The sequence below is a fragment of the Scleropages formosus genome, chromosome 16 (genome assembly GCF_900964775.1).
Source record: "Scleropages formosus chromosome 16, fSclFor1.1, whole genome shotgun sequence".
NCBI lineage: Eukaryota > Metazoa > Chordata > Actinopteri > Osteoglossiformes > Osteoglossidae > Scleropages > Scleropages formosus.
Window position 1 is genome coordinate 26,006,781 of NC_041821.1, and position 12,913 is coordinate 26,019,693.

General features: G+C 40.7%; 1 protein-coding gene across 1 annotated transcript in view; it reads left to right on the forward strand.

Moving 5' to 3' along the window:
- Window positions 1-3,155: 3,155 nt before the first annotated feature.
- ahrra (aryl-hydrocarbon receptor repressor a) overlaps window positions 3,156-12,913 on the forward strand; it is a 56,078-nt gene continuing 46,320 nt past the window's right edge. The window contains exons 1-3 of the mRNA XM_018727875.1: window positions 3,156-3,392; window positions 3,748-3,848; window positions 6,724-6,905. Of these exons, the coding sequence (XP_018583391.1) occupies window positions 3,787-3,848; window positions 6,724-6,905 (244 nt within the window). The 5' untranslated portion in view covers window positions 3,156-3,392; window positions 3,748-3,786. The remainder of the gene's footprint in view (window positions 3,393-3,747; window positions 3,849-6,723; window positions 6,906-12,913) is intronic.

A 12,913-nucleotide genomic window follows, 5' to 3' on the forward strand; every position in this document is an offset into this window, starting at 1 on the left:
AAATATATTTTTTCATTGTATTTCTGGCCCTTCATGTTCAGACAAGGCTTTTTTTTTTTTTTTTTTTCCCCCCAAAAACACTGTTGTGGTTTACCTACCAGTTCTTATTGACTAAGACTATAAATCCTCACATTTTTGGTGATCCGGCGACTACGTTACAGCGCCAGTTATTGTTTAGAATTAAGCAACTTTTCCAGTTGCGTTTCATTGAGAAGCAGAAGGAAGCGGAAACTCCCAAGTCTGCAGTGTTAACCGCGTCGCGTGCCAACAGAGGCTTCTCGCGTCGTGATACGCTGAGGGCGCGTGGCTTTTGAACGGTTTACGGTCACGACGGCTTAAAGGCGCAGCACAGCCATTACGCTAAAACACTACCGCAAACGTTCTTCGTGTCCTATTAACTCAAAATAGCATATATTGTAAATAATGTGTTTTTTAAAATAACAATTAGTATATTTTTAATTTAATTCTAAGCGTAACAAAAATGTAATGTGATTTTAAAGTCCTCTTGAAACCATCATGTAGGGGGAGGGGGATATGAGCGTGGAAACCTGATGTCCACGCTCATATTCACGTGCTGTGTTAATTGTTGTACAGATGTAAATGCGTTCATATACACCTATATTCTCAAAACTCGGTATCTTCAGAACTTCTTGAGCTACTTCTCTCATCATGAGACGAACTGGTACAATCTCTGTATTCAGGTGAATTCTAGTGCAACGAAACGTTTTATAAAAGACTCAAGCTCCATAATTCTTCGAAAATTACTCTTGTCTTTCCAAACCCCTTAAGAATATGCACAGCCTGAGAACATTTACCTGCTTCTTTTTTTTTTTTTTTACTCAAAGTGAGATTTTCATAGGCATCGTTGCAGCCTTGCCTTCTGCTTATTGGACGCACATGGGCTAATGAGCGTTCGTAGATTATAAATAATAGATTTTTACAAGGCCTTTCGCTATTTACGCTGGAGATATTAATTTTACATTCGCTTGTGACAACTAGAATCAGGATGAGTTTTATTGGCTGACGCACACAAGGAATTTGCTGTGGTTCTAGGTGCCTCCGGTATTTACAGACCAACAAACAGCTAACACAGAATCTAAAGCACAATGTAATGTTAAGACTTTTGTCTGTTATACGTGCATTTTTGTCTAAAACGGCTGGCCGTCCATTTCTAGGGTGTTGCATGAGTATTTATCTGTTAACATTATGTATCGTAAACATATTTCACAGACTACCAATAACACTTAAACGTTTTATTGGCGCGATATTTTTTTCCCCACTTGCAGTTTTATCAACACTTTTACCTCGGACATCAATACAGTCATGTGTTATTGAGTGTGACTGCTGGGGACACATGTACTGTATCTAATCAATATTAATATTGCGAACATCTCGCTTCAGGTCGAAATTTAATGATCTGTGGGCTGGAAAGCGTTCGGGGAACATTTCTTGGAAAGGACAAAACTAATTCTAAAAAAGGAAGTGCAGAGTTAATTTTGTCATGAAATCCATTTTGGTTGAGATCATTACGATTCTATTATGTTCTATAAAAAGAGTTTCCCATAAAGAAGATCAAGAGTTTTTATGTTTACCAAGTTTTGAAAGTGTGGTAAACACAAACGTTCATTTTTTAAAACTTTCTTTAAAATAATTATATGCAAAGTTATTGAAACAACTTTTCAAAACAAGTATTTAATTTATATTATTTATTGATACTATTACGACACCTGTTTTCCTTTGGGAAGCAGAAGACAAGTCTTAGTGTAAATAAAAGCCAAGTGTTCAGTTGCTACAAAAATTTCATAATTTAACGTTTAATATTTTAGACACTGATTCCATACAAAGAATTCACTGTTTTGTGTAGATAAAAACGGCCTGCCATACCCTTTCCTTAACCATACCATAGCACGTTTCAATGTTTAAATTCTCATGCAGTCTCATAATACAACATGACCTCAACGATTTAAAAAAAAAAATCAAGTCTAATACGGCTAAAATATTGGCGACAGTACAGTAAATCGAGGCAATTTTATGAATGGTTTATGCAGACCATATTGATTTCAATTTTATATTCACCGAAGGCTTATTGTAAATAAGGTAATTAAGTGGCTCCATTGTTGTTCTACATACATAGTCCCGATGTATAAAATTCCCTTTCAGTCGTGTTTTAATTTGGAAAAAAACAGCAAATTAAAAATCACGAGATAAATAACAGCATGTAGCCTGAGGAACGATCCTTTTTGTGATGGATTTGCAGTGTGATGTGAAATGTATTTGTGACGTGAACATTTAACTAGAAGATGGATAGTTTCATAATTGTGTTATAGGGTACTCTTTTTCTTATTTATTCATACATTCAAAACTAACATTTTACTCTGATGGAATCTGGAAAGAAAGATCAGTGCACCTGATCATAAATGCATTTATATTCTGAATCAGATCAAATTTCTACTACCGAGAATCACATGTCTGAGTGTTTTCTTACCCTACCACAGAGGTAATAAGCCTATTTTGTTTATAACTTTATAGTGTTTCATCGGCCAAAATCTGACAATACTTCTGTACAGTACAAAACTGAAAGACAAAAACATGACAGAAAAGTCATGGGTAAACATCAAAAGAAGCAAAGTGAATCAAACTAAAATATATATTTAAAAAAGAGAAAGTAATATATTTTTAATACCAAACACGTATCTTCCAGAACATGATGTTAAAAGTTCGTCAAACACGCGTTTATTGCTTAAAGAAAGCAAAGGCAAAAACAAACAGATAAACAACTCCAATCAAACGTCATGCATTCAAATAGAACAAGAAATCCTAACATTAATCTTGGATAAATAACGCATTCATTCATTGTCCCTTCTAATCTGTAGCCTCAACACCAGCGCATGTCGTCTTTTTTCTTCGAAGGACAAACTCTTGTCTTCCTATATCTTCTCTCTGTATTTTTCACGATGTAAAGGCGACCCCCCCCCCCAAAAAAAAAAAATAATATCTGATTTACAGCGTATTAAGTGGCCCGTCACTCCACCCCCCAACAGCTCCCTCCAGAGAGACGGACTGAATGTGTGTGTGCGCGCCTTGGCGCGCGGGCTCGCGAGGCCCACGGAATCGCGTGCGAAGAGCTCGCGCTGTCATTGAGCGTAATCCGCCACCTGAAGCACGAGGAAGTGAGAAACCCGGACGGCTATAAAACATGAACCGCTGCACTGCAGCCGGACAGTCGCGCAGTTCACCTAGCCTTTGCTTTATTTTCTTTGCCAAATTTCGCTGCCTGTGAAAGATAGACATTTAATACATTGTATCGCCAAATAGTATTGCTGAGTGATTAATACGGTTAAAAACAGGCACTGGACGGTGGATACTACTTGCTTGCGGACTTTGGCAGACAAGTAAGTACGACTATCCTTGTGCGTTCAGTGGAGGGTTTCGCATCACGTGTGATGTTTTATAAATGTAATTACGATCCTTTTCTGTGGGAATTCCTATACTTTATTATTATGGCAGTTTCCATGGTGGTGGACGAGCGTTAAGAGCCGCTCTGCGAACGTGCTGTAAACAGGCTTGCACTTGCGCCTCGTGGTACGTTGAAATGACTTTGCCGAACGAAAACTGCAATGACACGAGGCGAGGGCTTGACAGCGTCCGCACTGAGCTTTATGCGTGGTGTTTTTGGGTGGCTGGGGAACGCGCACTACTGCTTGTCCTGCAAGTTTGAGAGAAACTGGAGTTTTTGTGTTTTTGCAGAAGGACACCTGTTACTGTAGCTGGACGGAGAGGAGGACCATGATCCCCCCGGGAGAGTGTCTGTACGCCGGCAGGAAACGACGGAAACCCGTTCAGAAACAGTTAAGTGTCGGCGCTCAGTCTGCTCCGGCTCAGGATCGATGCGACTTTTTTTCACCGCACCGCAAATCCTTGACCGTGAGGATGGATGGTACAGGAGCAGCATGATCATGATGATGTGGAGAGTAAAACCAAAAATCTTACAAGTTGGCCATAACCTGTACACTGACACTCCCACCAGTCAGTCGCTGAATACCAGCCACATGATTTAACAAAGGTCAAGATATATTGTCACCAGTTAAACATTTTGGAGCAATCTTCAAAATCTGCTGTAAGAACTTATTTAAAAAAATCTTAGATAATGCTCTTTGTTAAGTATATCTTGAAATAGTAATTCAATTTTTAAAAAGGGGAGCAACTTATTTTTGGCTAATAAACACATAGATTTTTAAAGATATTCAGTTTTAATTATATAATTAAAATTACTCTGTTCATATTGAAACATTGGAAGAAATGTCACTTTTATTCAGCATGAAGAGGTATTGTTTCATAGCTATGATTTCCTCTTTACTGTTATTTTAGATACAGTAAAAGAGATAAGATAATGGAGATTAACTTCCTTTTTAGACACCCCCTTCACATTTTATTTTAAAGAATCCTCCTTTCAAACATTTGCACAGCAATCACAGAAATATTCCATTTATATGAGTCAGAATATGAAAGTCTTGTGGTCTTGCAGTCTTGTTTTGAGGGTCACAGGAATGATTACACAACTGAAAATATAGTTAATTTCAAGATCTGCAAGAGAAATAGGGTACTTTGAATTGAAATTAAAGTAAATTAATTTCAGCACATGTATCAAGTTGATAAATAGTTTTTGTATTTTCTATTTACTTTTTTCTCCTCACAGAGACATCATATTTTGCTGTTTCCTAGTTGTGGAGTTTAGTGTATGTACATATGTTAAGAATTACTTAAATAGAAGAAAGCAATTGCTTTCACTGACGTCTAATGTTTTCCAACAAATTGAATCTGTCAAAAAGAAAAGTAATTAAAATTTTCCTTATAGAGAGAAAACATTTGGAAAGAAAACGCATCCACTCAGACAATTGCTTGGGTTCATACTCCAATATGAACATATAGAAAAAAACCACATGTAACATTCACTGGACTAGTATGTCACTGAGCTGGCGACCAAAATTCATTCTCCTGTTTTTTTTAAAGACAAATACTTCTGTTGTGAAAAGGGGTGTGGTGGCACAGTAGGTTGGACCACAGTCCTGCTCTCCGGTGGGTCTGGGGTTCGAGTCCCGCTTGGGGTGCCTTGCGACGGACTGGCGTCCCTTCCTGGGTGTGTCCCCTCCCCATCCGGCCTTATGCCCTGTGTTGCTGGGTAGGCTCTGGCTCCCCGTGACCCCATATGGGACAAGCGGTTCTGAAAGTGTGTGTGTGTACTTCTGTTGCCTATATTAATTTTTCAGTTTATACATTGAAAATCTTAGTGATTAGGTCAACGGGCTCGACCGGGTCCTTCTCTCCAGTGGGTCTGGGGTTTGAGTCTCGCTTAAGGTGCCTTGCGATGAACTGGCGTCCCATCCTGGGTGTGTCCCCTCCCCCTCCAGCCTTATACCCTGTGTGTTGCCGGGCTACGCTCCAGCTCATTGCAGCCCCGCTTGGGACAAGTGGTTTCAGACTGTGTCTATGTTTTTTTCTGTTTTTTAAAATTACTACCACTATTACAACTCTTCATAAATGCTCTGCATGCTTACTGGGGCAATGAGCTTGGACAACAGTAGCTGATTATTTTTGAGAAACGTTGTAACCCAACATCCTGGTTTCAGACTTTGCAGTTGTTTCCATTATTTCTCAGTGTTGTTGACTTTGTTTTGTATGTTGTTGTAACCCAGTGTTACTGTTGTTGCAATTTCAAAACGACAAAAGTTTCAGTGCACTGGGAGAAAAGGCCTGCCCAGTCACATACCGACAGTACTGAGGTGTACTCTCTGCAGAAGTTCAGGAACTGTCTACAGTGACTGTGCAAACCAGTTTTCCTTGCAGCATCTATACACCCTCTTCAGGAGATTTCCACCCATGCATGCTAGTGAGTTGCATAGAAGACATTCCAGTTGCAAAGCAGAGTCACTTTTCATCCCTTCTTTTACAGAAGGAATTTAGTGCTTTTATACAGTACCCTAACTGGAAAGGGTTTGTATCCAATTAGTAGCATAGCAGTTAAGGACACAAACTTGTAATGTGAAGATTGACAGTTCAACTCCCAGGAAGAGATGTGTTGATGTAAACAGATTTAAATGAAGTTGACATAATAGTAATTACGGGAGCGTGGTGGGTTGGACCAGGTCCTGCTCTCCGGTGGGTCTGGGGTTCAAGTCCCGCTTGGGTTGCCTTGCGATGAACTGGCGTCCCGTCCTGGGTGTGTCCCCTCCCCCTCTAGCCTTACGCCCTGTGTTGCCGGGTTAGGCTCCGGTTCCCTGCGGCCCCGTATGGGACAAGCAGGTCAGAAAGTGTGTGTGTGTGTGTGTGTGTGTGTGTGTGTGTGTGTGGTAGTAATTACAGTTCAAAATACCCTATTAGGTTACCTTAAATAGTGAATTGTCTATGTGATTCTGTAGATTGAGAGCAATAAAAACTCAGTGATGTGTTCTCTAAAGTAAACCTGTTTTCTGCAGAACATGTCATTTACAATAAATAGAAACTAGCATTCAAATAATGTACTGTTATAATGGAGTGATTTGTCCTACTTTTAAGCCTTTTGCCCTCAAATTGCTATAACATGAGCAGAAAAATGTTGTGGCGTGACATTAAGGTGACATTAAACCTGTTAGTCCCACTGTTCTGGGTTCAGCCTTTGATCCTGTGAAAATCAAATGTCATTGGTGTTCTTAACATCATGGACTCTTCCCCTTCCTGCATCAGCAGGAAGCCTATGGGGGCGACTCAAAAGTCGAATCCATCAAAGAGGCATCGTGACCGGCTGAACGCGGAGCTGGATCGTCTTGCCGGCCTTCTGCCCTTCTCCCCAGAAGTCATCTCCAAGCTGGACAAGCTTTCTGTGCTGAGACTCAGTGTCAGCTACCTCAGGGTCAAGAGCTTCTTTCAAGGTAGGGGTACAGTTGAGTGGGTTATTTGTATAACCTTGCAGTTCTAAAGTCAAATGTACTGCTCCAGGTTTCAGAGAAGGTGGCACTACTTCCCTTTGGCCAACATTCACATGAGATGTGCTGTCCTTGTGGAGCCTTAAACCTGTCATCTGCTTCAAGGTCCAATGATTCTGGGTGTTTGAAGTAACTGAATTCCAATGAACAGTTCATCGGTTTTCAGCTGATATTACAGGCTGAACATCAAAAATCCATTGTTTCAGTTATGCATCCACGCTTTTCTTTTACTCTTGTTGCTCTATTGGCATCAGTTGGTATTTTGAAATGGCAGCATTCCTGCTTTTCTAGTTTTAACAGGTCTAACAAAATAATTATGTTACAGCTGTGGTTTACGTATTTCTTGATTTATATTTATCTTTCCATATCTGTGTGTGTGTGTGTGTGTGTGTGTGTGTGTGAGAAATACACTGACTGCTCTAGCATTTGTATATAATAATGTGCATACACAGATTAAGAGTTTTATAGTAAAAGTAATTTTACTACAACCACATAGGTGGAAGCGGTATTACATCTACTGCAGTACATTTTGAGAACAGTATTTCTTTCGCGAGGGGTGTGGTGGCGCAGTGGGTTGGACCGCAGTCCTACTCTCCGGTGGGTCTGGGGTTCGAGTCCCGCTTGGGGTGCCTTGTGACGGACTGGCGTCCCGTCCTGGGTGTGTCCCCTTCCCCCTCTGGCCTTACGCCCTGTGTTGCCGGGTAGGCTCCGGTTCCCCGTGACCCCGTAAGGGACAAGCGGTTCTGAAAATGTGTGTGTGTGTGTGTGTGTGTGTGTATTTCTTTCACAAAAACCTGGCCGTTTACACCAAGTTATTTCAGTCACATTTAATATGTCTGGCCCAGTTATCTGCAGTCCTGGGGTTATTCCTTGTCTGCTGTGTGTTCAATTATTTATGGGTACTTCAGACAAAATCTAAAAAAAAGGCATTAGGTACTCTGCACCAGTACCAAAATGAGGTACTCAGACATCAGAAATTGCCAGTAATAACGATTAAAAGACACCTCTGACCACATTTCGAAAGTACTATTTCTTGTAATACTGTCGTACTAACTAAAATACTGAGAGCTGCTGAATGAATGAATGTGACTGTAAATGTAGGAGGCCAATCACCAGCAGTGTGAATAGGGTGAGTCTGTGACATGTAGTAGACTGAGCAATGTTTCTATGGCAGTAGATGGCCTGCAACAGAGACAGTGAGACTGCAGCTCAGTCAGGGACATTCCATGTCCCTTCTGAATGACCTGTGTTGCTCTACCTCATGTTTCTCTAACTTTGTTCAAGCATCCTTTCTGAAAATGCGTCATCGAGGCCTTCAGGTGTAGCACTGAGCAGGTTCCTTCCAGGGTTGCTCACACACGATGTCCATCTTACACATGGTGGGACTGTGACTCCCATATTGTTGGAAAGCCATCTTTTGAGCCACTCTGCCCACGGTGACTGCTACCTGTTCAGTGTATAACCAGTATGCTATAAAAGGCCAAGTGGTTTTCATAGTCAGGTGGATACTAAAGGATAATAAATCGTGCATGTAGAGACTTCATGCTAGGACTACTGTATTTCCCGTCATTCAAAATACATTTTAACAATGTTTTTGATTCATCGCTTCATTAATGAACTTGTTTCTTGATCTAATAATCAGTAACTTAAAAAACATCCACACTTACTCTCTGTCAACATGATTATTCAAAAATGCTCCTGCAGAAACAGTAGTTATGCAGCTGAGTCTGTCTGAAAAATCCACCATTCTGCCTTTAATAATTTAGTTAAAACAATCTGGCATTGACATGTGTCTTGATACATGGCTCATCAATGTTGCTAGTGGAAAGGCCAGATAGACATCCCTAAAATTACTAGAGAGACAGAGCAAAAAGCCTGTTTGTCCTACTACCCTGGCAGTATCAGAGTGCTCAGTTTCATTGGTAACCTCTATCAGAAATCGAATCCTTACAGCAATAGCAGAAATGGAAAAAGTGTCTGCAGATGTATCGGTGTGCAGGCACACATCCTGTATTTGAGTATATACAGTAAATATATTTGCATACTGTCGTTTATTACTTTGCCCTGCTACACTCAAATACTCTGTGGAATAAATCTGGTTAAGTACTTTGGAAACAGTAGAGCAGCACTGACCCCAACAAATTGAAATTGTGTAAAACCTAGAATATACTGTATATCAACGTTTTCTGTATGACATATTTAGAAAATGTGCTGATGATCATCTGAATTCAAAATGTTTTCAGTTTAAATGTCAGTCCTTTCATGCACCTGCTTTTGTTCACAACCTGTACAGCTAAGGAGTCTGAAATTTTTGTTTGTGATGTTAGGACTGTGTTGTCACTCTTTGTTTCTTTAACTTTAGAGATCTTATTAAGTCAGGTGAACTTTCCAAAAAGGGGCCATCCAAAACTGTTTGATTCAGGTGCACATTCTTTATGTAACAGCTGACATATAATAAGAAGTACATACACACACACACACACATTTTCAGAACCGCTTGTCCCATACGGGATCGCGGGGAACCGGAGCCTACCCGGTAACACAGGGCATAAGGCTGGAAGGGGAGGGGGACATACCCAGGACAGGACACCAGTCCGCCACAAGGCACCCCAAGCAGGACTCGAACCCCAGACCCACCAGAGAGCAGGACCGCGGCCCAACCCACTGTGCCACCGCACCCCCAGTATAATAAGAAGTAATAAAATAAAATTAATCAGAAAATGGAATTTGGGCACATATCATTTATTGGAAATTTCCCCTTGCTATCCGTATGTAGTATGTCAGCAATAACTGGTTTCCTCTAGTGGTTTTCTAAACTTAGCTGTTTAAAAACACCTACTGTTTTACCCCAGGTCACTCGTAATACAGGTGCTTGCATGTGATTACCAGGCGATCACAGCGCTTCACCCCGGTTCACCCCTAACACTCCCCTGAGTCATCGGCTGCTGTTTATCTAAAGAGCAGCAGACAATGTGAAGTGCTGCCGAGCGTTTTCACACACACTGTTTGACTTAGGTGATGGACAGGCCAGTGCAGGAGTCCTGCCAAGGAGAGACTTGAGCACAGGCTCTGCTCCCTTGGCTTCCTCCCAGGCCTGGCCATGGGTTTTCCTGTTGTCAGCACATGCAATATGAGAGCCATACAGGCAGCTGCAGGGTGAAGGGCTACTGCTCCTCAATGGTTGTGGTTTCGTTTCGGCATTTAGCTTTCTCATGACTTTGTTTTTAAGATTGTGGAACCTAGATCTGGTATCACAACTTGTGTGCGACTCATTTGTTGTTATACTTAAAATATCAGTACAATTCAGAATAATTGTGTCAGAATAGTTGCATTTTTTTCTCATAGGCAATTAGATAAAGAAGTTTTTAAAGGGCTAAAATTATTTTAGAAACGGACAGAAAGTGATTGAGCATAAATATATGCACACACACACACACACACACACACACACATTTTCTGAACCGCTTGTCCCGTACGGGGTCGCTGGGAACCGGAGCCTACCCGACAACTCAGGGCGTAGGGCCGGAGGGGGAGGGGACACACCCAGGACAGGACACCAGTCCGTCGCAAGGCACCCCAAGCGGGACTCGAACCCCAGACCCACCGGAGAGGAGGACCCGGGCCAACCGGCTGCGCCACCGCACCCTCTGCATAAATATATATTTGGCCAAAAACAAAGTATCTTTATCCAGGCAGCATATGAGTTCTAATGTTCAAACCTAATGTCCTGGTTGAAGTGCTTTCCTATGATAGGAACACTTCTTTTGGATTACATATATGCATCTGTCTGATTTTTCTTATAGGGGGTGTGGTGGCGCAGTGGGTTTGGCCTGTGCCTGCTTTCTTGTGGGTCTGGGGTTCGAGTCCTGCTTGGGGTGCCTTGCGATGGACTGGTGTCCTGTCCTGGGTGTGTCCCCTCCCCCTCCAGCCTTATGCCTTGTGTTGCTGGATTAGGCTCCAGCTCGCTGCAACCCCGCTTGGGACAAGCACTTTTAGTCAGTATGTGTGATTCTTCTTTATAAACCCTGTCTGCTTCAAAAAAGAAGCTAACCCATACAGAGCACTTCAGAAAAATGAAACCGATTTCTTACAAAACAAATTTGTTGTGGGCCCATGCATTAAAATCTTTACCACTATTTGAAATAATACATTTGCTATAAGTACAGCTCTTGCCAAGACTTTTTGCTGAAGAAGACTGTGTTGTTAAAACAAAGTGTCCTGAAGATCTGAAGGTATCTGCACATCCCGTTCTTATGAGTATAACTTGTTTTCAGCTGTAGTCTGATTGTGCAATGCTGGCAAAAGGGCTGATGGTCGATGTTCAGGTGGTCCATATTTTTCCTGTTTGGCAACTCAGATCCTTGTGGAGGAGGATGAGTTCAGCAAGCCTTTTTGTTCTCAATACCATTGAAGACACTGATAAGGAAGTTCAGGAGCAGGTTCAAGAGCGACAGTAATTCTAGTTGGGGATTTATGATGCCCTGGTGTGGTGGTACTGGATGCATATCCAAGCCAGGTTTTGAATATATCTCCCATTCTGTTATTTAACTGACATCGCAATCCAAACACTTTAGTGGCAAAATGTAGTCGAGTGTCTGTCTAGGAGTATCTGTCATGTCTGAACACAATACAGAGCTGAAAAAGCAGTCAAAGTAACCTTGGATTGTATAAAGTTGTGTATATATCTGTATTTATCTGTAAAACCTTAACAAGAGTTTTTTATATTCAGAAACTGAAATTAAGAGTACTTCTGTTTTGCATCTGGAGAGTATTTAGTGGTTTTGTTATTGTCTTAAGATGTGCTGAAGTGTTATTGCTGTGGCATGCACAGAACTAAACTGTTTTTTATTTCCGTTCCCCGGATTTTCCCATAAAGGAGAAAAAAATTGGTAAGCAACATTCTAACAAATAATACAACGTGCTCTGAGCTATATCCTCTTGAGAAGTCAATTTAAATTGCACCACAGCAATTATCAAAATCATTTTTTTTGTTTGACAGGAGTGCCATAAGGAAGCTGTTTTTCACTGAGAGATTTTTTCCATACCCCAGGGCTACGTTAATCAAACATATAAATTTAGATGAAAGAAAACTGAAGGGAATCACATGACCTTTCCTTGACCTTTTTAACATTGTGGATTTTCTGGTGTAAACCGTGCTATATGCAATGCAACTTTTTATTAAACAAGGATGTAACTGGTTGTGTACTGTATTTTATACTTCTGTTTTGACGTATAAAATTTTTTATCCTGTCGCTTTTTTTAACCTTAAAAAATGTGTGTACCTCAATTTCAGATGTCCTAAAGCAGAATGTTTTGAACATATTTGGAGATAATCTCTGTTTAACTGTACCAGTCTTCTTATCAAGTGAAATCTATGTGTGAAATCAGAATAATAGAGTGAGATTAGTGGCTGAATAGGCATATTGCTTGATCTTGGAACCCATAATACCTGGTGCACACACTGAGCTGGTCAAAGGCAGCATGTTACAGAGCCATGTGGCCAAATGTGATGGACGCCATGCGGGTGGCATCACTGGAGTACATAGTACTTTAGTACACAGAGGAAAAGGTGAAAACAAGGGCAGCAAACAGTGAAGAGGGGCAACAGACAGAATGAGATGAACTTGATTCAAACCACCAGGGTTTTATAAAGGTCATAATACAAATTAAATATTTATTTTTCATGTATCATCTATTGATTTTAAAATTAACCTATTAAAACTTCAATGTTTAATTTTCAGCTATAAAAATATTAATGCAGCCATGACATAATATTTATTTGTAATATTTTCTCCAGGTTGTCAAATGTGAGTAACAGCAGTAATGTTCAACATGTTAAATGTTTAAGAGGGAAAAATCCTTTCTGTACAACATAGTTTGAAGCTTGAAATTTACATTGATGCTTCCAATTCAGGCACATGTTACACCAGACAGCATCCTCCACACATCTTTCT